This window comes from Sminthopsis crassicaudata, chromosome 2, assembly GCF_048593235.1.
Source record: "Sminthopsis crassicaudata isolate SCR6 chromosome 2, ASM4859323v1, whole genome shotgun sequence".
Taxonomy (NCBI): domain Eukaryota; kingdom Metazoa; phylum Chordata; class Mammalia; order Dasyuromorphia; family Dasyuridae; genus Sminthopsis; species Sminthopsis crassicaudata.
Genome location: NC_133618.1, coordinates 474,904,862 through 474,928,960, shown reverse-complemented (window position 1 = coordinate 474,928,960; position 24,099 = coordinate 474,904,862). Strand labels below are relative to the sequence as shown.

General features: G+C 34.2%; 1 protein-coding gene across 1 annotated transcript in view; it reads right to left on the bottom strand.

Moving 5' to 3' along the window:
• The window catches only part of ANKRD27 (ankyrin repeat domain 27), a 97,660-nt gene that overhangs the window by 63,411 nt on the left and 10,150 nt on the right, over positions 1 to 24,099 (bottom strand). Inside the window, exons 2-7 of the mRNA XM_074293245.1 lie at positions 14,148 to 14,280; positions 5,801 to 5,911; positions 3,109 to 3,265; positions 1,644 to 1,693; positions 226 to 285; positions 84 to 137 (exon numbers count right to left, since the gene is read on the bottom strand). Of these exons, the coding sequence (XP_074149346.1) occupies positions 84 to 137; positions 226 to 285; positions 1,644 to 1,693; positions 3,109 to 3,265; positions 5,801 to 5,911; positions 14,148 to 14,249 (534 nt within the window). The 5' untranslated portion in view covers positions 14,250 to 14,280. The remainder of the gene's footprint in view (positions 1 to 83; positions 138 to 225; positions 286 to 1,643; positions 1,694 to 3,108; positions 3,266 to 5,800; positions 5,912 to 14,147; positions 14,281 to 24,099) is intronic.

Sequence of the window (24,099 nt, the reverse complement as noted above, 5' to 3'; positions counted from 1 at the left end):
TTTAGGAAGCATATTATCACAATTACAAACAAAAAACCTTAAATACACTGCAATTTTTCTATCTTGTAATGTTAGCTACTTACTTCAACTGCCTGTTTCATCAAATTCATCTGAAGCTCCTGTTTGGCTAGCATTTTCTAGCAATAAGATTATGTTAAAAAGAGCATTATTTATATAGCATAAAATTTCAAATAAATGTCCATATCTACAAAACATTCTACTTACCAAATGAGAATCTCTTAACAACTGCTGGAGACATTTAGTATAAAGTGCATTCACTGAATCCTGTGCAAAAAAAAAAAAAAAAAGTTAAAAAGTTGAAAGTATCTGGATAAGAACACTTAGAAATCAACATGCATAAACCATCTTTGAATTTAAAAGAATAAATGGGACAAATATTCCCTGAACAGTCAAAATAAAGAAATAAAAATTTTCCTGAATCAGGAATGAAAAACAATTGAAACTAATGCTCCAGTCTAATTTCAGTAAAGTCTGGAAAGACTTTGTGTTGAGTAGAAGCAAGAGAGCATTGTACACAACAACAAGATTATATGATGATCAACTGTGATGGACTTAGCTCTTTTCAACAATGAGGTGATTCAAGGCAACTTGTGATGGAAAGTGCCATCTGCATCCAGAGAAAAATATAGAGAATGAATGTGGATCAAAGCATATTTTCACTTTTTTATTAGTTTGCCCATTTTTCTTTTCCTTGTGCTTTTTTCTATCACCTTTTGATCTGTCTTTCTTGTGTAGCATAACAAACATGAAAATATTTATTAGAACTGCACGTTTAACCTATATTGGATTGCCTGCTATCTACAGAATCCAAGTTTTGCAAAAAATAAAAAGCTACCAAAAAAAAACATGTATCCTTTTTGTAGTGACAAGGAACTGGAAACTGAGTGGATGCCCATCAATTGGGGAATGGCTAAAGAAGTTAAGGTGTATGAATATTATACAATGTTACTCTTCTACAGGAACTCTTTTACAAGAAATAATTAGCCGAATGATTTCAGAAAATCCTGGAGAGACTTACATGAACTAATGGTAAGTGAAATGAATAGAAGCAAGAAAACAATGTATACCACAAGATTATGTGATGATCAGCTCTGATGGACATGACTCTGAGGTGATTCAGGCCAATTCCAATGAACTTGTGATGGAGAGAGCCATCTGTATCCAGAGAGAGGAATATGGGGACTGAATATGGCTCATAGCATACTATTTTCATCTTTCTTGTTGTTATTTGCTTGCTTTTTTTTTTTCTCATTTTTTTCCCTTTTTTCATCTGATCTTTCCTATGTAGCACAATAAGTGTGGAAATATGTATAGAAGAATTATTCATTTTCAATCTATATTAGATTACTTGTCTAGGGCAGGGAGGCAAATTTGAAACTTAAGATTTTGCAAGAATGATTATTGAAAAGTATCTTTGTATGTATTTTTAAAATAAAAAATATTTTTAAAAATTTTAAAGTTATAATCTTTTTTAAAAAAAAGAAACTTATGCTCCCATGAAGTTACAAGCTACTAACTATATAATGACGAAGGCTCTTTCTTTCATAATCTTTGAATGTTCGGTGGAAAGACGCAATGTTTTTGTCAAATCTCTCTGAGTATCTTCCCAAAAATTCTCTTACATCTTCAATTGTTTTCAGGGTAAAGGAATTTGATGAAGTTGAAGATTCTTCTGTAAAGAAAACAAGAGATAAACATAACCAAGGATTGTGATTGTCCTTGGTCCTTCCTTCTTTTCCACAACTGAAAATAGACATCTAGGTACAAGGAGTATCTAGGTACAAGTCATGAGTTCAAATTTGGCCTCAGACACTTACCAGCTGTGTGACTCTGGGCACGTCACTGAATCCCAATTGCCTTCAAAAAATTCAAAGAAAAAAAAGGAAAAAAAGAAAAAACACTCCCTGGTATAAAAGGGGAAGATCTTTTTTAGATTGTATAATAGTACTTCCAATAAAGTTGCATGTTAAAAGCTTATTTTATATTGGGTATTCAAAAGATTAGCCCAGTAAAGCAATAAAACCTGCCCTAGACTACACTAGCAAATGAAAAAAAGGCCACTCTAGTCTGGTTTATCCTGTTAATCTAATAACTAAAGTGAAAAATGTAATAGTAATATTCAAATATAATACTGTCCTGCTATATAGATATCAATAGCTAAGTCAATTTTTCCAGATCAAAATCATTTAAATTCATTAAAACAATAAGATTTTAGAAGCAAATGATCTAAAAGAAAAAAAAAGGGCCAAAAAAAATTGTTGCTTGAACACAGGCTTCAAAGATGAAACCCCTAGACTATGCCAGCCAATAGATTTTAGACTGACTATTCTATTCCTAAAGATATTTAGCTTACATTGATTTTATATTTTTTAATTCCCACAAATTTTCCAAATGAGATTATATAATAATGTAAAATTATTTTGATTTAAAAAATATTATCACCAAGCATTTAACATTTTACAGGTTTCAAAACAATTGTTTATGCACAATCTCACATGAACATCCCATTTCCAGATGAAGAAAGCTGGCTTAATTCCAATAAACTTGTGATGGAGAGAGCCATCTGCATCTAGAAAAAGGACTATGGGGATTAAATGTGGATGACAATATAGTATTTTCATCTTTGTTGTTGTTTGCTTGTTTGTTTTTCTTTCATTTTTTTTTCTTTTTGATCTGATTGTGGAAACTTATTTAGACAAATTGCACATGATTAATCTATACTGGATTATTTGCTGTCTAAGGGAGGAAAAGGAATGAGGGAGAAATTTTTGCAATGCAATGTTTTGCAAAGATAAATGTTAAAAACTATCTTTGCATGTATTTTGAAAATAAAAAGCTTTTATTAAACTTTCTTTAAAAATGCCTTACCCATAGACACATGATTATTTAGTAGCTGAATGAAGAACTCTAACCAAGATCTCTTGGTCCAGTACTCTTTCTTCTACACAATCCTTGGAAGATTTAATCTTTTACTTTTACTTAAGTACAATTTCATATAATCACTGTGTGTGTATATGTGTGTATATGTACACATATATATAAAAATTTCAAAACAAAGCATACAATGAAAAAGTTCTCTAAAAATACCTGTGCTCTCCTTCTTTTCCAATGGATGAGCTATACACAGTATACTATAACTTTCTTCTTTTTCATTGTAGAAAGTTTCTTCAAAAAGAACAGGCACTGAGAGTGGGTAAGCAAAACCAGCTCCTAATTTAATTCTGTTTCCTTGAATAAAAATCTCCTGAAATTAGAAAACAGTAAATGATTACAAAACTTCTATCTAATATTCTTCCCATCACCCCATGCCAAATGTCTCATTTTTAAAAGCCAACACTGTCCCTTTCCTCCACAGGTTTGAATACAACAGGTTAAATATTTTTTTCCTAATTGCAACCCTCTTCCCCAAAGATAACACTACAGTTATGACATTGTCCTTTTTTAAAGAAAGGTGGGAGAGAAGGCTAAACTATTAGTTAAAGGTGTAAAAAAATCTTTCTTTACCTTTTAGAAAAACAAAGACAAGACTAAAAAAAAGAGACTGATTCTATTTCAATGAGATAATTGAATATTTTGATCTAATCAAAACTAACAACCCTGCATATGGTCTCTATCGATATTGCATAGGTACCAGTTTTCATTAGGGCAAAAACTTTTCCTGAAAAGATGCTCAATAAAACAAAATGCTCAGTTTCCTTAGATCAGTTTATTTCTAGGTGCTCACTCAGGCCTTTTGAATGGGAGAGGAATCATATCAAACTTCTTACTTATATAAAAAGAAGCAAGTCATTTTAGCACATGCTTCAAAAGATCTGTGATCTCACTGACGTATGTTAAGTGCTGGCTCACCCAACATGGCCAAATGGTACTTGAAAGTCAGTGTGTTCCATCAGAGAACAATGGATTCCAAGTCAGAGGACCCTTACCACTTACTCCCTGGGTAATCTTAGGTGAGTCTCTTTACTCCTCCAAACCCCAAATTTCCATAGGTATAAGGTGAGGGACTTGGAGGCTCTAAGGTCCCATAGCTCTAAGTCTATAATGTAAAGAGCTGAAACTTTTGAGTTAATGCACGGGGGTCAGACAATTGAGCACTTGAGGCTAATTACTGATTGGACAATACTCTATAGAAATATGCTTGGAAAATGGCCCTTCCCACTATCCTGTGCTGGCCCAATCGTTTGCTCTATACAGAGAATTGTGGGAGGGACTAGGAGGTGCAAGGAGATTAGCCAGGGTCACTTCTTGGAGAGAGACAAAGAGGTGAGGTCACAGAGATCCTACGGGTCCATTCTCTTCACTTCTACCACTAAAGACCAAGAATAAAGACTTTTGCTTATCCCGACTCCAGCTGATTCTAAGATATCCAGGGTGCTAATGTGGTCGCCACACTATAATCTTATGATCCATACCAAAAGCATGGTCATTGACAGAAAAAAAAAAAATGTGCAAAGCTTTCTTCTGAAGTTTCCCTAATGGAAAGAAACAATTGTATAATGATTCAGGCTCCAAGTAGGATCTTAAGGACAGAACTGGCACCTTACATGGAGATAGCTATGTGCAAAGTCTTGAGACAAGTTCTTTCCCCAAAAATTTCTCTGCAATTAGCTGATCACAGTAACTAAAATTCCACTACAGAATCATTCATTTCAGTCTTAGAAGTTTTTTTGGTCTCTAAGAATTCCCTATGAAAACATGGATACTACTAAGTTGGGAGTTACCCTAAACTCTGCCTCCAAAACCTCAGAGCCAGCTCAGAAAAAGGTCTTGCAAGAAAGGAGAAGAAAAGGGGAGGGATGCTCCTCCTCAAGAACAAGAAGTACTAAAAAGAAAGATCAGAAAACAAATCGCAACTTTCCTGACCTCAGGTTGACACCTAAAAATAGAGCCTTCACACAGGCCCAGGAGTAACACAATTATGTGAAAGATACAAAGAAACACAAAATACTTAAGTGAGCCTTGGCTTCGTGCAGTGACAAGATTGGGCAAAAGGGGACAAAAATATTAGCAAAACAATCTTCACTAAAAACTGTGACAGAGAAGGTAAGGTAAAGGCCTTCCTCCTCCCACCCCCCAAGCCTCTGAGTCCTTTCTCTTCCAAGTAAATTGGACTCTCAATGATATGAAGCTGCAATTTCAAGTCATTCTTCTAATACCTTTAATATTTCCCAAGGTACTTACATATGTTGATGTAAAAATATAAGCATAGCCATATAAAGCTGCTTCAATTAATGTCGTTTTGCAATTGTTAATAAATTGTCATTAAATCCCCACTGCAACACACACTTCTCCATCTTCAGAAGTCCCCTATTTCTTGGTCACAATCTTGCTACATAAATTTCTATGAAACTCTCCTGTGCTGTGTTATTTGCCTATCTGGCAGTCATGAAACTAATTAATGAGGATAAATCATATATGTCTATTTCACTCAACAAATTCTCTAGTTACAAAATCCATTTTTATAGGCGATCAACAATACTATAGGAGTAAGGTTAGGAAGTCTTCTAACCCTATCTAATACAGGTTTGGTAGCAATGAACTACCTCACTAGCTAGGTCCTTCATGAGAGCCCTCTAATACATATCCTCACAAATTCCCTTCCTCAGTCCACTACCCTTATCCTCAACCCAGAAGTTGGACTTCATCCTTCACTCAAATAAGCATAAAGAAATAACATGCCTCTTTGTATCTCCTATCACCCTGGCATGCTCTCCCTCTTTCATACAGACCCCTTCTCTTCCCAATGGCTTCCTGGTTGAATTATGAAAAAATGGGGTACCTTTCCATTTAAGGTTTGAAAACTTTCTCCCACTGGTTTCAAAACATAGGAGTCAAACTGACAGGTAGACTGTGTGTTGCTTGATAGGCTTCCTTTGCAGGGTACTAAAACCTAGAAGAACAATCAATTAAGAAGATTAGTGTGATACTCAAAACATCATCAAAAGCAGACGATAGTGTTTTAATTTTATTACAATGATTATTTTTTAGGCCAGACTAATTAAATTTGGCTTTTGAATCTTGCTGTTACAAAAGGGAAAAAAAACAATCAGAGGACAACTGTTAATAAAAGAAATTCCCTCCTATTTCTGGAGAAAGAATGATTTCCTATCACTAGGGCCTTCACTTCCCCAGGTCCCTAGGAAGGGTAGAGGGCACTTTCTCTCCTTTGCTCAGAAGACAAACTGGTTTCCTGTTGATACTAAAACTAGAGATTTCTGGTGCTAACTGTAAAATTTCCCCATGTCTAAAACAATTCAACACAAACACCAATAGCTAGAAGGGTTTTATAGGGCAGTTAAGTATAGAAGGATTATATGTATATATGGGCCTATAATTTTCATACTAATCAATATGTGCAATTGACCCAGGGAAGCCCCTCCTTCATAGAAGTCAATTACCTAGAACTTTGCCTTCTTGTCCCACCCAGATTCCTTAATCCTATCTCACTCTAGAAATCAACCCCCACTGATGTTAACTACTACTAATCAGACTTTCTATAGAGTTGAACTACCACTAATCAGACTTTCTATAGAATTGAACTGAAGCCTATTCAAACCCAAAATTCCCAAAATTCTGATCATAAAACTAAGTACTCTGGATGAACCACTTTGCAAAAACTCCTAATCCCATTTTAGGAGCTTTTGTCCACTGCTAAGAGGCTTGCTCTCTTAGTGATATTAAGAAATAAACTTTTCTATTTCTTTGCCTCAGAACTGACAGTTAAGAGTGAATTCTTTCAGACTTGCCTTACACACCATAAGCCTGGATCCCCAACACAATGATTATACTATTTAGAATTGTGGGAGCTTCCCTACTTTCCAGGGGATCCGACTAGGAAAGCTATGGTATGCTTCGTAATCTAATACTTAATATGCAACAAGAAAATGGTATTTACACACATATATTGTATCTAGGTTATATTGTAACACATGTAAAATGTATGGGATTGCCTGTCATGGGGGGAGGGAGTGGAGAGGGGGGGTAATTTGGAAAAATGAATACAAGGGATAATATTATTTTAAAAAATTACTCATGCATATATACTGTGGAAAAAAAATTCTAAATAAAATTTTTTTAAAAAGAAAGAAAGCTATGGTATGGATCATAGGATTATAGACTTAGAGCTATGGGACCTTAGAGGCCATCTCAACCTACCCCCTTACCTTACACCAAAGCTTACATGTTGCAGCTAAAGTGATCAACGAGATCCCTGACATATTCCCCATGGTATGTTACAACCCCTATTGAGTTGAAGATTAGTCCAAGGACACTCATTCAATTGGAAGATTTCAGTCTGATTAGAACTCAAACTGCCCCACCCCTAGCCAAGATAAAATAGGTTTCTTCTCAGTCCTAAAAGCAGAGAACCTAAAAGCATGACCATGCCAGGCCAAGGGACCTTGCCACTGAGGAAGTCAGCCTCCTAGCAAAGCTGACTTCTCAGTTCCAACAATAAACTTCTTTTTGCCAGTCTGACTTTTCAGATTTGTATATTCTTTTATGAAGGACCTGCTCTGACCAAAAGGGGTTCCCAAAATTCTCTGCCTTGGGCCAAACTTCATCATTACTATCTCTATTTCTTTTGGGGTTTTTTAATGCAGTCAACCGAAACAGCTTATTCCTTCAAGATACTTTAAAATTCTGGTTTATCAAGTGTTTTAACAGGTCAACAAGAAAAGAAACTATTTGTCATGACTAATTAATCATGTGACCATTACAAAGTAAGGATGCAACTTCAGGACAGGTTCCCTTCTTCCAAACCTCTTCTCACCAATTCCCCAGAGTTGCCTTCTATTTCACTTAAAATAAATCTCGGTAGTTCTACATCAATAAGCAGAATTCTCCTTTTTGACTGGTGAAGAGACGAGCTATCAACTTCTAAATATATTCCATGACACTTTATTTTAAAAGACATAAATAATGATTTTATGGCTACTTTTATATGACTAATAGAGAGCCCTTCACAGCTTTTTAGGACAAGTTTGGAAGAACTTATTCTATTAACAATAAAGTCAAAGAATTTTTAGTGCTACTACTATTTTGTATTTCCATAATGTATTCCTTTCACAAATTATTTTAAATCAGAACTAGTACTATGATTCTGAAGAAGGGACCCTGAAACTTTAAAACTCCTTGAAGGACAAATTCTCCTTGAATCCTGCCACTGTGGGGACCCCACGGGAGGACAAGCAGCTTCATTCTGTTGTCTGGGTGGGGCTGGTTGAGTTCAGAGCTGGAAATTCTAACCCTATTCAATTGAAGATTTTCTATTCAATTCCAAGTAGGGCTAGCTAGTTCAAGCTGAAAAGAGCCAACTTGGAACTCCACCCACTAGCCCAGCCCCCATGGAGCAGACCTCCCTTGTAGCCAAAGCTCCTATTATAAAAGAGCCAATTTTTAACTAACTTATTTGCAGAGGTCCTAATATGCCATGCCATGCCAAGCTATGCCATGCTATGCCAAGAAAACCTCTGCCCACTGGAAAAATATTATTTTCCAGGGCTACCCTCTCCTTATCTTCACCTATTTTCCTAACAAGATTTTATGCCTCTCTGTCGGGATTTCTCTACAAGAAACATTACTTCCCAATGCTAATAATAAATCTTTTTTTATCAGTCTAGCTTTTTCGGATTTGTAAATCCTTTACGAAGAATCTCTGCATAGCCAGAAGGGGGTCCCAAACTCCCTACCCATGTGCCAAATCCCAAGGGGGTAAAGGGGAGCCAAACCTCTCCATTTGGTTCCTTGCCATTAGACCTTATCATTTAACTCCCTGACCACCAGAAACCCTAATCTCATTTTGGTTTCCTGAATCTAGACCTCATCATTTGGTTCCCTGACAAAAGGGAACCCCAAAACTTAGATCTCATCAATTTTACAATATTTTATGTGCAAAATTTAATAAAAATAACTTTGGTTTCAATTTACATTTAGGTGATAAGTATAGTTGTGCTACCACCATGTGTCTTTTTCTAACATACTGAAGCAATTAATCTGATATCTCCTACTAACATTTGTTGTCAATGATAAAATCTGAGTTTTCAAGCGAAAATTTTAATTTTGGAGAAAACTCGTATGCTCCACCTTAAGTTTTACAGCTTCCCAATTCTTAAAAGAGTTTTCTGATGAGATTCGTGGTAATATTAATACATGTAATTTTCTAATATTGTACAATAAAATTTGTCAATATTTTATTTATAAGATCTGCAAGACTCAATGAATTATTATTTTCCAAATGATCAAAGGATGTTTTAAAAATATAAATATAAAAACATAACAGAGTAATACAATCAATGATATGATTTCAGATTTTAGATTGCAGCTAACCATTAAAAAGCTACTTGTCAACTTTATTATTTTTGGGTTTTTTTCACTGAAATGGGTTATTTATGTTCATAAATGGGTTTAATCAACATTTTTAAATTTTATGTTTTAATTTCTAATAAGGTAAATATCCATGACCGCTTACAAAAACAAAGGTTATTTGGAGTCCTCAGTTATTTTAAGAGTATAAAGGGGTCCCTAAAACTAAAAAGTTTGAGAATCCTGGCCTATATCTACATAAAAGCAGGGGAAGGAAGGAAGGAAAGGAAGGAGGGAGAAAGGAGGGAGGAATCCTCTAACATCCTTTAGATCTTTACTGTATCATATTCATATCTCTTAAGAAAAAAAAAAATAAATCTCCTCTCTATTTACCTCTTCTAGGAATTCTAGCTAAACCTGTGCCCAAGCTCTGGCAGGAAGCTTTGCATTGTTCTGGGCCTTGATGCAATGAATAAGATCTATAGGACCCTCATCAATTATACAGAATCTCTCTTCAACCTGGATTCTGTTAGAGCTTCTCCATCACAAAGGCAAGTATTTTTGAAGAACAACTAAAGGGCAGTATAAATTAAGTGCTGGACGTGGAGTCAGGAAGACCTAAATTCAAATACAGCCTCACACACTTGTTAGTTATTTGACCCAGGGAAATCATTTAACTTAACCTCTATTTGCTTTACAGCTGTTCTCAACTGTAAAATAAGGATAATAATAGCACTTAACTCCTGGGATTGTTGTGAGGATAAAATGAGATAATATTTATAATGATCTCATCACAGTGCCTGGCACAGAGTAGGCACTAATTAAATGCTAGCTAATATTATTATGAGCATTCATCTCCTTTTTTTATCCCTCGCCTAATGTTTATGATCAGAAGTTTACTGAACAGGATTATTTTTTCTATCTTCCAAGGAATCTTGAATGATTTTTATGTTTAGGTAGAACATACCTTGATATAAAAGGACCTATGAAATGTCTTTTATGGTAATTAAATGTTTTTCCATATTCAAACAATAAGAACATTTTTCAGTTAATTAAAAATGGTAAGGCTATTGTTTATTATCACTTACAAAAATCTACCTGTTCTACATTAATATCCTCATCAAGAGAAATTTCAATTCATGTTTTGAAGAGTCATCTGACTCTCAAAATACAAATGGGAGAGACATATAGATCTGTAATTATTAAAATTTTCAATATTTTGTCTTTTATCATTTTATTAATGAGATCTTATGTTAATTATAATACTATGATCTGAGGCTTTATATTAATAAAAATCTGAGCTTTTTAATACTCCTTTGGAATTTTCTTATTCAGATAACTTGTATATCAGTCCCTCAGTACTCTCATAATTGATTTGCCTCTAAAACAGATATTTTTTAAATTCACAATCCATTCAGGTGCTTTTCCCATCTTAGTCCTCTTTATTATTATTCCTTATCTAAGTGCTCTCAAAGCTATAATGTTGGGATTCAAGTATGGTGTTTTCAATATTTTTGAGGGTTTAAATAATCTGTTATTGCATTTTCAAATCTTTCCCATTTTCCTTTTTTTTAGTAGTCTTCCTTCCATTTTCATTCTTATATGCCCTTGAAATGACTGATTATCCATTCTATAAAGGGAATTAACACAAACCAAAAATCATTCACCTAATGAGTAATAAGTCAAAACATAAGTTGTCCAAAAAAAAAGAACTGCAAATTATCAAAATGTGAAAAATAATTTCAAATAATAGAAAGAAAACATGAATCAAAACACTCAAGTTCTACCTCACATGTAGCAAAATAGGAAAATCAAATGGATAGGAACATTAAAGGTTGGGTAGGCAACAGGAAGCTAGTCATACTAAAACCCTCTTGGCAGGGCTGTTAATTGGTACAATAATGCAGAAAATATCTAAGGTTATGACAAAGGGAAAAAGTGACTAAGATGGCCATACACTTTGATACAGAGATCCAAGTACTAAGTATATATCCCAAAGAAATAAAAAATAAATGGTAGTTTGCAAATATGGTTAGTTGTTTGTTGCCTTCATAAAGGAATAAGAACAAAATGATATCTAATTGTGGCTGATCAGAAAAATATGAGCTCAGAAGACTATCATTTGGAGTGATTTCTCTAAACTGTCCTGTCTCGTATTTCCTTTGAATTACTGCAGTTCTGCTTTGCACACAGAGTACAGCTGCTTCTTTGATGCTAACATGCCATACTAGGTGGACCTGTGCCAGTATCTTCCATGTCCTATAATCAATTCCCAAGTTTTACAGAGAGACCTTGAGAGTGTCCTATCTCTTCTTCTGACCTCCATATAAGAGCTTGCCTTGTGTATAGAAAACAGTCTTTTCGACATATATACACCAGGCATTCAAACAACATGGTCAGTCCATTACATTGTACTCTCTGCAATAGAGAAAGGATCTAAAATGTCTAGGACTTTATCATGCCAGGTAATCTTCTGAATCTTCTTAAGACAATTTTAAATAGAAACAATTCAGTTTCCTGTCATGGCTCTGTAGACCTTCAGTCCAAGAGGCATCCAATACCTATTCTCTCACACACTTTGTTTAGGAGCTTCCCAAATCCTGATCTAGCACAGACAATGTGTGAACCTCAATATTCATGTGGACATTCCTGGAAAGTACACTTCCAGGGTAACTGAACTGATCCACAGCATTCCAAATGTCACTGTTTGCTGTAACCATCGGTTGCTCCGAGTACACAATAATCTGCAAAGTACACTATCATCTACAAAGTCAGGTACAATTGTCCCTCTATTTAAAGTCTTTGTTTTTAGTCTTTTCAAGTAAAATATCAAGTTATTTGCAATAGCTGACCTTGAAGCCATTTTTGCCCTCATTGAAGGCATCTAACAAGACTAATGAAAATAACAAACTAAAAAGCATGGAAGCAAGCACAGTCTTGCTTCACTCCATTACTGAAATACTCTATATAATGTTGGACACAACCAATGTGACAACTGTTTTGCTGAACTTTTAAAAATGTTTATATTAAAAGGGAGTTTTACTGAGTAGGAATAAGATATATATATATAATATTTTAAGTGACATATATAAAAACAAAATTTTTTAAAAGTTAATATACACCCTTAAAGTTACCTATCACATTAGTGAAATCATATAATATTTTCAGAGAACTTACAAAGAACCAAAGACCCAATAAACAAACTAAAACAATCTGTGTCCAAAAATGATTTATAAAGTTTTAATATAGAGATTCTTGAAATAGACTGCTTGAATACACCATATAATCTTTTTTTTTGGTCTGGATATATGATTTCAATTATCTAGGTAACTTATCAGGAAACTACTCTTATAAATGAAGAATAAGCAACTTCACTCCAATTTATAGTTGTATAGTCTTGGACACCAAGAGGTTAACTTCAGCGGGTTCACAGAACTGGCTTGTGGCAAAAACTGAACCAGAACTCAGGTGTTCCTGACTTGAAGATAGCTCTATATTCACTACATCAGACTGCTCCTCTATACAATACTGATAAATAGATATAACATAAAGTGTAATCAGAAAAAGTTCTGAGGAAGTAGTCAGAGCTAAACCTTGAAACAAGTTAAAAAGTCTGAGAGGAAGAAAAGAAGGAGTAAACTCCAGGAACAAAAGAAAGCTTATGTGAATTCATAGAAGTATAGCATGGAATACTGAGTTCTGGGAACAACTAGTGATATATTTTAGCTGAAATACAATGTGTGAAAAGAACTAATAATAAATAAAGCTGGAAAAAGAAGTTACAACCAAACCGTGGAGAGCCTAAAAGGCTAGCCTGAAAAATATTTTATCTTACTGGCGATAGGGAGCCACTGTAGGTTTCTGATAAGGAAATATCATGATCAGAGTAAAGGATGAGTCCAAGATTATAAATCTGAGTAATCAAGAAGCGTTACTCTCAAAATAAAAAGAAAGTGTAGAAGAGAAGCAAAGCAAAGGGAAAGAATGTGAGTTCAAGGTTGGTCATTCAAACTAGAGATGCTGATGGCACATCCAGATAAGGGCTAGAATTCAAGAGACAGAAGCCATGCGAACAGAGAAGATCCAAGTCCCTTGAACCAAGCAGATATTTCATATAATTTAAAACTTTGACCATTTGATATCCAATAAAAGTCATAACATAAAAAAAGAAAAAGTTCAGAAATCTCAGCTTGTCAACTGTTTTTCATTAAATATGTTTTGCCTAACTAATTACATAGCCTTAATAAAACACGTGATTTCAAAATAATAAAATGAGAAAGTTTGTCCAAAAATAGTTATATTTTCCCCTTTTATGTTAATAGTACTTTGCTTTTGGTTCAGTAAAGTCTTAAATACCTTTCTTAGAAACACACATGTATTTACTCCACAAGAGTTTACAGAAAGCTAACTGCATATATAACAGTGCTTGATACATGGCAGATAACAGAGAAATATAAAACTTATCTTTAAGAGTTTACAACTTATCTGGAATAAGACAAACACATATATAAAAAGTTTAACAATACCAAAACACACAAAAGTTTTCATAAAGCCCCATGGTTAAGGACCAAACAAATAGAACTCATAATACTAGAGTGCAAAAGATGGAAAGACCATTGTGCAATACAAAGTTGAGAAAAAGCTTCACCAAAGTAGAATAACACTTCAGTTCTTTCTCCATTTGCCAAATAATTCAGGTCACTAAATTCAAAATGCTTTTGTTTACTGACCTCTTCAAAAGAAACTCTTTCTTAAATCTAAAGTATTAATAATTTCATAGTCATAAATTCAAACAGAAAAACTAAGACAATCCATATACTTACAATACCATGGACTTCAGCAACTCTGCGGCAAAGATCAGGACGCTTCTTTTGAATTGCCAGATAAAAAGGATTTTTCATGAGATCTTCATCATATAAAGCCATATGGACTTCAGTTATTCCAAAAATAAGTTTTCTAAAATAGAGTGAAAAAAAATTTGGAATTTTTGCAGCATAGACGGCTTGATTCCACACTTAAAAAAAAAAAAAATAGTATGTGAAATCATCCATCATCTCATATTTCATACTGAACAGGATTCAACTTGACAGAGATATATTAAACACAAATTAGAATACAATTAACCAATCCAAAGTAATCCTTTTATTGAATAGAACTATAAATTCTATTAAGTACCTCATGTAAGTTATTGCTAAAAGTGCTTTCAGAAAGTACCTAAGTATCTAATTTCTTTTTAATCTACTTTATGCCTGAATTAATTTCAAATGGCCATGACTCAAAAAAGATATTTTCTTGACTTTATGAAAGTCTACCCACAATAGATTAATGTGACTTTATGAAGTCACAAAAAATTGTGGAGGAATTATAGGAAAGAGGTATAATTAGCATATTGCAAGTTGACAATTATCATTTAGAAAAGAAAAGTTTATTTTGAGTTGAAAATTTACACCGCAAATTCTGAACACAATTGTTTCTCTAGTGCCTGTGATGTTCTGTTGTCTCTAAATTGTAAAACTTCTTTGAGAGGCAGGATCTCTTGGGGAGCTTCTGGGGAAGCAGCCTTAGTTTTAGTTCCAGTACCAGTAATCCCCAAAATGTAGCCAGGAGTTAAAGGCCCTTACTGTCTCTTTCCAAATCTCCAGCCAGCTTCAGTCTCTAGCTCCCTCTGAATCCAAAGCCTCCAGCCAGCATGATGGTAGACATGGGAATGAATTAGACTCCCCCTCCGAGAGTGGAATTGTGGGCTTGACCCTGAGAGCTTCTCCTTATATGCCCCACACTGAGTATAGACCAATCATTTCATCACTAGGAAACCATTATTTGTTGTAGGATTAAATCAATGCTAAATTAGATTTAATCATTGTCTCCTCAATTCCACTCAGTACCTTGTTTTAAGTTCTGGCCCATAACATCTCCTTGTAGGATCAAATCAATTGTCTCTATTCATTCTAGTGACTTAGCACCTTGTAAGGATCCTAACAAGTGCCCAATTAGGCCATTTTTAGGTCATTTAATTTTTAGGTCATTTCCTGAACTGAACATCTTATCTCTTAAAGTATATATTCCACAATGATTTTAATATTTAAAACAAAAAATTTGACAGACCTAAAAGTGGATGGCTCAGCTCTAATCTCCTTATACAAATGGGTGACATTTTTTGACGGCTTAAAATGAAATACTGGAAGAGTTTGAAATTCATTGCTAACACCAAAGAATACATGAGTGTTTTTTAATCCAAGCCATACAAGTATGATTTAAAATATTTTGACTAGGGGCAGCTAGGTGACACAGCCTTGAATTCAGGAGGACCCTAGTTCAAATCTGATCTCAGACACTTAGCACTTCTAGCTGTGTGACCCTGGGCAAGTCACTTAACCTCAGCCTCAGGAAAAAATATATATACATATATATATTGACTAGCTACATAGCCACATAAAGGAAGAACTCAAACTACATAAGTTTTCAATATGAGAGTTATGGCATAATATTTTATATTAGTATAACATTTTAAGATTTAAAGATCATTTTCCTCACAAGAACCCTATTATAAATTAGGGTGTATAACTTTTATCTCCATTTTACAGTTGAAAAATCCAAAGCTAAAAGCTTAAATAGCTTGTCCACAGTCACACACATTTATTAAACTCAAGCCAAAGTTAAAAATCCCATTCTCCTATCCCCAAAACCAATATTTTTAATGCCATATTACATCAAAACAGCTAACTCAACATTTACTGACAAGTGCTTTTTAATAATAGCTTGGTGCTCTTTCTGATCAAAAGCTGATAAAAAAAAAAGTTATTTATTTATTCATTCATTTATCCAACTGAGAACCATTGCGTATTTAATGTTGAAGGCAGGAGGCAGGGAACAAAGTAGGTGAATGTAAGATTGCAATGATAAACAAAGGAATTAAATAATATAATATCAGAAGGAGTATCACAAGAAAAATGAAAATAAAGACCCCTTGAATGATACAGATAAAAACTCAAGTTGAAATTTCTATTAGAAAATACACAACACCTTATACCAAGATAAGATCAAAATGGGTCCATGATTTAGGCACAAAGAACGAGATCATAAATAAATTAGAGGAAAATGGGATAGTTTACCTCTCAGACTTGTGGAGGGGGAAGGAATTTGTAACCAAAGAAGAACTAGAGATTATTACTGATCACAAAATAGAAAATTTTGACTAAATCAAATTAAAAAGCCTTTGTACAAACAAAACTAATGCAAACAAAATTAGAAGGGAAGTAACAAACTAGGAAAACATTTTTACAGTTAAAGGTTCTGATAAAGGCCTCATTTTCAAAATATATAGAGAATTGACTTTAATTTATAAGAAATCAAGCCATTCTCCAATTGATAAATGGTCAAAGAATATGAACAGACAATTTTCAGATGATGAAATTGAAACTATTTCCACTCATATGAAAGAGTGTTCCAAATCACTATTGATCAGAGAAATGCAAATTAAGATAACTCTGAGATACCACTACACACCTATCAGATTGGCTAGAATGACAGGGAAAGATAATGTGGAATATTGGAAGAGATGTTGGAAAACTGGGACACTGATGCATTGTTGGTGGAGTTGTAAACACATCCAGTCATTCTGGAGAGCGATTTGGAATTATGCCCAAAAAGTTATCAAACTGTGCATACCCTTTGACCCAGCAGCGCTACTACTGGGATTATATCCCAAAGGGATTTTAAAGAAGAGAAAGAGTGTACATACAGGTGTATGTGCCAAAATGCTTGTGGCAGCCCTCTTTGTAGTGGCCAGAAACTGGAATGGTGGGTAAATTGTGGTATATGAATGTTATAGAATATTATTGTTCTGTAAGAAATGACCAGCAGGATGAGTACAGAGAGGTTTGGAGAGACTTACATGAACTGATGCTGAGTGAAATGAGCAGAACCAGGAGATCATTATACATTTCAACAACAATACTGTATGAGGATGTATTCTGATGGAAGTGAATATCTTCGACAAAGAGAAGATCTAATTCAGTTCCAATTGATCAATGATGGACAGAAGCAGCTACACCCAGAGAAGGAACACTGGGAAATGAGTGTAAACTGTTTGCATTTTTGTTTTTTTTCCCAGGTTATTTTTATCTTCTGAATCCAATTCTTCCTGTGCAACAAGAAATTCGGTTCTGCACACATATATTGTATCTAAAATATACTATAACACATTTAACATGTATGGGACTGCCTGCCATCTAGGGGAGGGGGCGGAGGGAGGAAAGGAAAATGTCAGAACAGAAGTGAGTGCAAGGGATAATGTTGTAAAAAATTACCCAGGCATATGTTCTGTCAAATGTTCGGTCAATAAAATTATATATATATATATATATATATATATATATATATATATATATATATAATACACAATACATATTCAATACAACAGCACATATTTATTGAGTATCAAACTATACTTAACATTACTAAATACTAGTAATTAGTATTACTAGAATTAACAAAGTATTGATTTTAATTGGACTTTATAAAAATAGAAGTAAATATAAAGGAATAGTTGTTTTGCTTCCTTATTACAATTCAATATACTGTTGTATACTGAATACATACTGTACATGTTGAATAAAAAAATTCCTACAGCACATTTTTCAAATTCAGTTATCTCTTGTTGAGTTTACTATTCTTCTATAATATAAAACAATTCTAATATCCCTCCTGCAATACCTCCAGCTCTATCCCAATAACATCTGGTGTCAAGATGAACAGACAATTTTCTTGTGGGTTATTCAGAGTTATCCTGTAAACTGAGACAATGTGTATTCTTAAGCAAGTCTTCTTGCATATTAATTCTCACAGTACTAACATTGGATTCTGAATATATTAACACATATCTAAAACATGTAAATTTCCATTTTCCAAATATTAACATTTGACAAAATATACAGGTTGGAAAACATTCCAAATTGCAAATCAGGGATTTAATATGGCTGAATAAAAGGAACATAATTCTCCCATATCCACCCAAAAAAAACAGAGCTAGATCGGTAAATTCCTTCATCTAGACCAGGATTGCACAAAAACAAGTAGCTATAAACTCCAAACCCAAGAGAAGTACTTCCATTAAAAACCAGCACCAGCCCAGGGGAAATAGACCAGAAGCCTTCTAACCAGGAAAACCTCAAGAAGAAAAGAGTAATACCCCATGCCCTGACCAAGGGAGAGGGAATAAAAACAAGAAGGCCAGGAAACAGACCAGAAAACCACAGGGGAACTGGAAAACCACAACACTGATCAGCAGTCATAGCTGACTTGCAGGCTGCCAATACTGGCATACCTACTGAAAGTATGCTGGGCAGAGCAAGAGCAGTGGAAGGCAGCAGCAAAAATGTAGTCTGACCACCTCACCCAGAAGGTGTGGAGCCTGACCCAAACACAAAGCCCCAGATCAGGAACTGAATAAACAGGCATGAATAAACAAAGACTGAACACTACAGAGAAATATTATATTATGGGACAAGAATAAAGCCAGAGAAAAATGCTGAAAAGAGCAACTCCACAACTGCCCGAGAACCTCAGAAGGAAAAAAAAAAAAAAAAACAGCTTGACTACATGGACAAAATAGTAGCTAGAAGAAATGAAACAAAAGATAAAAAATGAAATGAATTCCTAGAATTAAATGAAAAAAGAATTCTGGATCAAAGAACTAAAAGGAGATGAGACAGCTTAGAGCAACATTACCCAAGTAATTCTGGGTAAACAGAATTCAATTATTTCACAAGAACAAATTCAAAAGAATGGGGAATGCAAGGGAATTGGGAGATGAGGATGGGGGTATCTTAGGCATTTACTATCATAACCAAGTGAACTGGAAAACAGTTCAAGGAAGAGAAAATATAAATGAATCACCAGACTCCTTGAAAACTGACCAAAAATTTGAAGAAACAAATAAAAAACTTGGCCAGACCTTTCTAAACTTGAAAATAAAGTGGAAACAAAAAGAATGTATCATTTACCTCTTGAAAGAAACCTCAAAGTAAAAAGTCTATGTTGTTATAGTCAAAATCCAGAGCCTGAAATCAGAAGGGGGGAAAATACAAGCAGCAGAAAAGAACTGAATTATAGAGAATCCACCATCTGGAGTATACAAAACTGTCTACTATAAATTATATAATGACAAAAGGGGAAAAATAACAGCTTAAAGACAAGAATAGTTTACCTATTAAGACTGAGCTTAATCTTATAAATGAACTTTTAATGGAAATCAAATCAAGAAGCATTTCTTGACTTAGCACCTACTATATGTCAGGCATTGTGCTAAGCACCTAAAGAGATATTCAAGCATTTCTGATGAAAAGACCAGAGCCGAAGAGAACATTAGAAATGCAACTGTAAGAGTCAAAATTAGAAAAGTCCTCCTCTGGCTATGGCTCTTATATCTATGGGGGCCCTTTGTAGACATGGTGCTGAGGACCCCGTGTGGACACAAATCAGCAAACTGCATGAATTTGGGCCTTCATCAACTTGTACACCTGGGTTGAAATCTGCTCTGAGTTCAGCTACCTTAGTGAGCAGGAAAGAAAATTCTCAGCAGCATCTGAAGGCCCACAAATGCCTAACAATGTCACATACATAGTAAGCACTTGACTAATGTTTATTAAATTGAACTGAATTACATTCCAAGGCTTTTTGCTAGTTACTGGGAGAGATAGGTAAGGTATGATGCCTTCCCTCATGAAGTATAGTCTACTAAGATTAGATACATACACATATTCAGTGGTTCATAAAAATCTGGTAAGGTATGATGCCTTCCCTCATGAAGTATAGTCTACTAAAATTAGATACATACACATATTCAGTGGTTCATAAAAATCTGAGATGGATCTTTCCAGTGATGCAGATTAGTAGACAATCTTAAAATTCACAAAACTGAACAATTTTCAAGTTAGAAGATATTTCAGCAGCCATCTCATCCAACCTATTCCTTAAAAAGTTATTTATGATATATTTGACACAATCTCAAAAAAAGGGAAACTTATTACATGTAATGGCAGTCCCTCCCTTCCATTTTGGAATGAATAATTTATCACTTAATAAGAAGTTTGTTTTTTTTTCCTTATATTAAGCCTAAATATGCTTCTTTGCAATTTCTTCTCATTGCTCCTAGTTTTTGCCCCCTCGAATGAACATTTCTATTCAGAGGGTTTGGGCTCAAAGCCCTTCACCATTCTGATCACCCTATTCTAAATACTCTCCTAATTATCAATATCCTTCATAATTGAACATAGTACTGCAGATATATTATCCTCTGGTAACTAGTGATTGATAACACAGAGGAGCACAGGTCCATGCAGACCTGTATTTCAAGCCTTTGCATCTTGGGTCCAGTTGGCTCTGCAAAACCAGGAGCTAAGTTGACTGAATATTCCAGATCTAAGGGTCAGCTCCACTTAGGAGCCAAACATCAGCAACTACACTAAATATTTGAAAAGTACATCATTGATGATAATTTTTAGCCAAAGCAGGAAATACCAAAGCCATCCTCTTCTCTGCCTTCACTTGATTGTTTTTCTAAGGGTGGCTCTCTGTTAAGGTCAGGTTGATGACTTGATTCTTAAAACTCTTGTCTCCCTACTGCTGGTCTGAGCCATTATGGGACAAGGGAATGAAGGTGATGTGCTGCTTCATAAAGACCTGCTTAATTTAAAAAAAAAACAAAAAAAACCTTTCCAGTTATCAACAAAATGTAATTAAATGTATGATATCAAAAAAGGACTAAAAAATGAAGCACTTATATTCTAATAGGCAAAGAAAAGACAAACATCCATTCAGAATCCTATTGACTTTATGGTTACTTAAATAAGTTAAAGGGGCTGGAAGTTTGTTTTGTTCTGTTACAAGGATCTTTATAGAGGACAGATAAGGGAATGAAAATGAGTTTGTGAAGGAAGAAATGAGGAAAAGGAGAAGGAAATGTATTATTTCTCATAATTAGGATGAATGAAGAAAAGAACACAAACATGGAATAAGGGTTAAAAAGAACAGGAGGGATCACACTGGCTGAACACACATCTATACACACAAAAATTCTAATGTAACAATAAATTAAACTTAACTAGGAAAGGAGGGGGTAAGAGGGAAGTGTACTATTAAGATGGTAGATCATAGAAAGAATTAAAAAGAAAGTTTGAAAACAAGTGACACTCTGAATGAAGGAAGGAGAGGAAACATCATAGAGTAAAAGACCTTCAGTTAAAAATTACAAATATTGATCACATTCTTTTATTTCCATCATCTTCCAGTCTAGAAATCAATTTAAAATTATCCAAGAAAAGTCACTAATCTGTTCATACTCCTTAACTTAGCCCACTAAAAGACAAAATGGTTTCATGTGTCAAAATTTCACAGAAGTACTTTTTCTACTAGTAAAAACTTGAAACAAAGTGGGAGCCAAATGACTGGGGAAGAGCTAAATAAATTGTGATATATACACATGTAATATGGAATCTTTATTGTGCTTTAAGAAACAAAAAATGCAAAATAGGGAAACTTTTGGATAGCAAAGACAGCAGAACCAGCAGAACAATGTATAGAACTAGAGTAATGTAAAAAAACAAACAAACAAAAAAAAAAAACTAAAAGGCAACTGAATACCGATTAAACACAAGTAAGTAAATTTGCTACTGAAGCACAGATAATGAAATGTATATATACTCTTGGTAGAAAGGAAGGGTGAAAAATGTTGCACATATTTCAGAGGCAAAATTATTTTTTCTTTATTATAGGGAAGAGCTCTATGGAGTGGTGGATAATATTAAGAAATTACTGGAATAAAAACAAAAGCCAACAATAAAACAAAACCAAACCAAACACACACACACGCACACACACACACACACACACACACACACACACACACACACAAAAACAGGTCATGCCAGACTAACTTCATTCTTTTAGACATTGTTAGTAGACTGGTAGGATCAATGGAATGTTATAGATAACATTTTTCTACCAGAGGCAGCTGGCAGCACTACAAATAGAACTTTGGATCTAGAATCAGAAAGACCTGAATTCACATAAAAGGCATTACATAAATGCTTATGTCCTTCTCTTCCTGATTTATTTATAGTTGATACATTTTCTTATGCTATTCTTGTAGAAGAAAAATGGGCTAGGCAATGGTAAATATAGGTTCCGAACTAGCTATTAGTTAATTTCAAAGAACCTTAATAGTTCAATGGCAACTTGAAAGGAGGTTTCCAATGAAGTGCTCAAGGAACCTATGTTTGGCCCCATGCTGTTAATATTTTTATCACTACCTTGGGTAAAGGCATAGATATATGCTTATCAAAACTGCCAATGGCACAAGGAAGGAAAGCTAATATTAGATGACGGATTCAGAATTAACAAGTTCTTGCCCAGCCAGAACACTGGGCTGACTAATAACATGCATTTATTTCTACCAAATGTCAAAGTTTCATGTGTCTTTTCATTTAATTGATATTCTTTGTTATAAGGAACATTTTAATGGAGAAGACAATGAATTTTATATCAGGAAATGACTATGGTGTTTAATAAGGTATCAAATAAAAATCAAATTTGCTCTCAAACAATAAATTTGACAAGTATAAAGTAGGAAGTTCTAACTAGACAGCAGCCTGAATGAAAAAGACCTGAGGATTTTACTGGACTAAAAAATCAGAATAAGTCCCGAAGTTTCTATAGCAGCCAAACAAGCTAATCAGTCTTAGGATGTTTCAAGAAACAATCTGCTAAGACCAGGGAGGTCATCATAACCGTTTTCTTTCCTGGTCAGAGCCTAACTGCAGAGTTGTGTTCAGGTCTAAGTGTGCCTTTACATTTGGGAATGGGGGGCGAAAATTTGTAAGCTAAACAGTTTCTAGAAGAGGGCAACCAAGATCAAAACCTACAATGTATACCTTGTAAGGATAAACTGACCTAATAGGGGTGTTATACCTAAAGAAAAGAAAATGTGGTAGAGGACACAATATGTTATGACTTCACAAAGGGAAACAATTCCAATGAAGTCAATAAACCAATTAACAAATAATGCACAGAACTCACCAATTGACAGATTTCTAAAAGATGTAAGATGGAAGCTAAAGAAGACAGAAAATCAGTCAAAACTATGGCACTATATATTTGAAGAAAAGTAATAGGGCACATATGTTACAAGATCAAATAAGTGAAACCTAGAAAATAATCACATAACTACTACAACCATATTAATGCAAAGCTCAGTCATCAGGAAGAACTGGAGGGAAAAAGTACTTTTTTCATTGAAAAGATGAAGAACCATGGGTATGGATAGTGTTTAACTGTCAGGATTTATATCAGGGATGCATAGTTCAACATTAGGAAATAAATAAAATTAATTATATTAAAAAGCAATCCTATCTAAAATCACATCACTATACAGAAAAACCTTTGCCAAAGTAAAATGCTCATTTATGACAAAAAAAAAAAAAAAAAAAAAAAAGATATAAAAGTCTCTTTTTTAAGTCTGATTAAAAAGTAACTAAAATCAAAAGCAAGCATTATATGCAATGGAAACACAATATTAACAAATAGAATAAAGCAAGAATGCTACTTTTGCCCACAATTATTTGATATAGTTCTAGAAATGCCTGCAATCACAAGAAAAGAGAACTAAATTAAAAGCATAAAGATAGGAGGAGACCAAATTATCCCTATTTGCTAATAACTGGGTAATTTACTAGTAAAATCCTAGGAAATAAGCAAAGAAATTAAAGTAAAATTAAT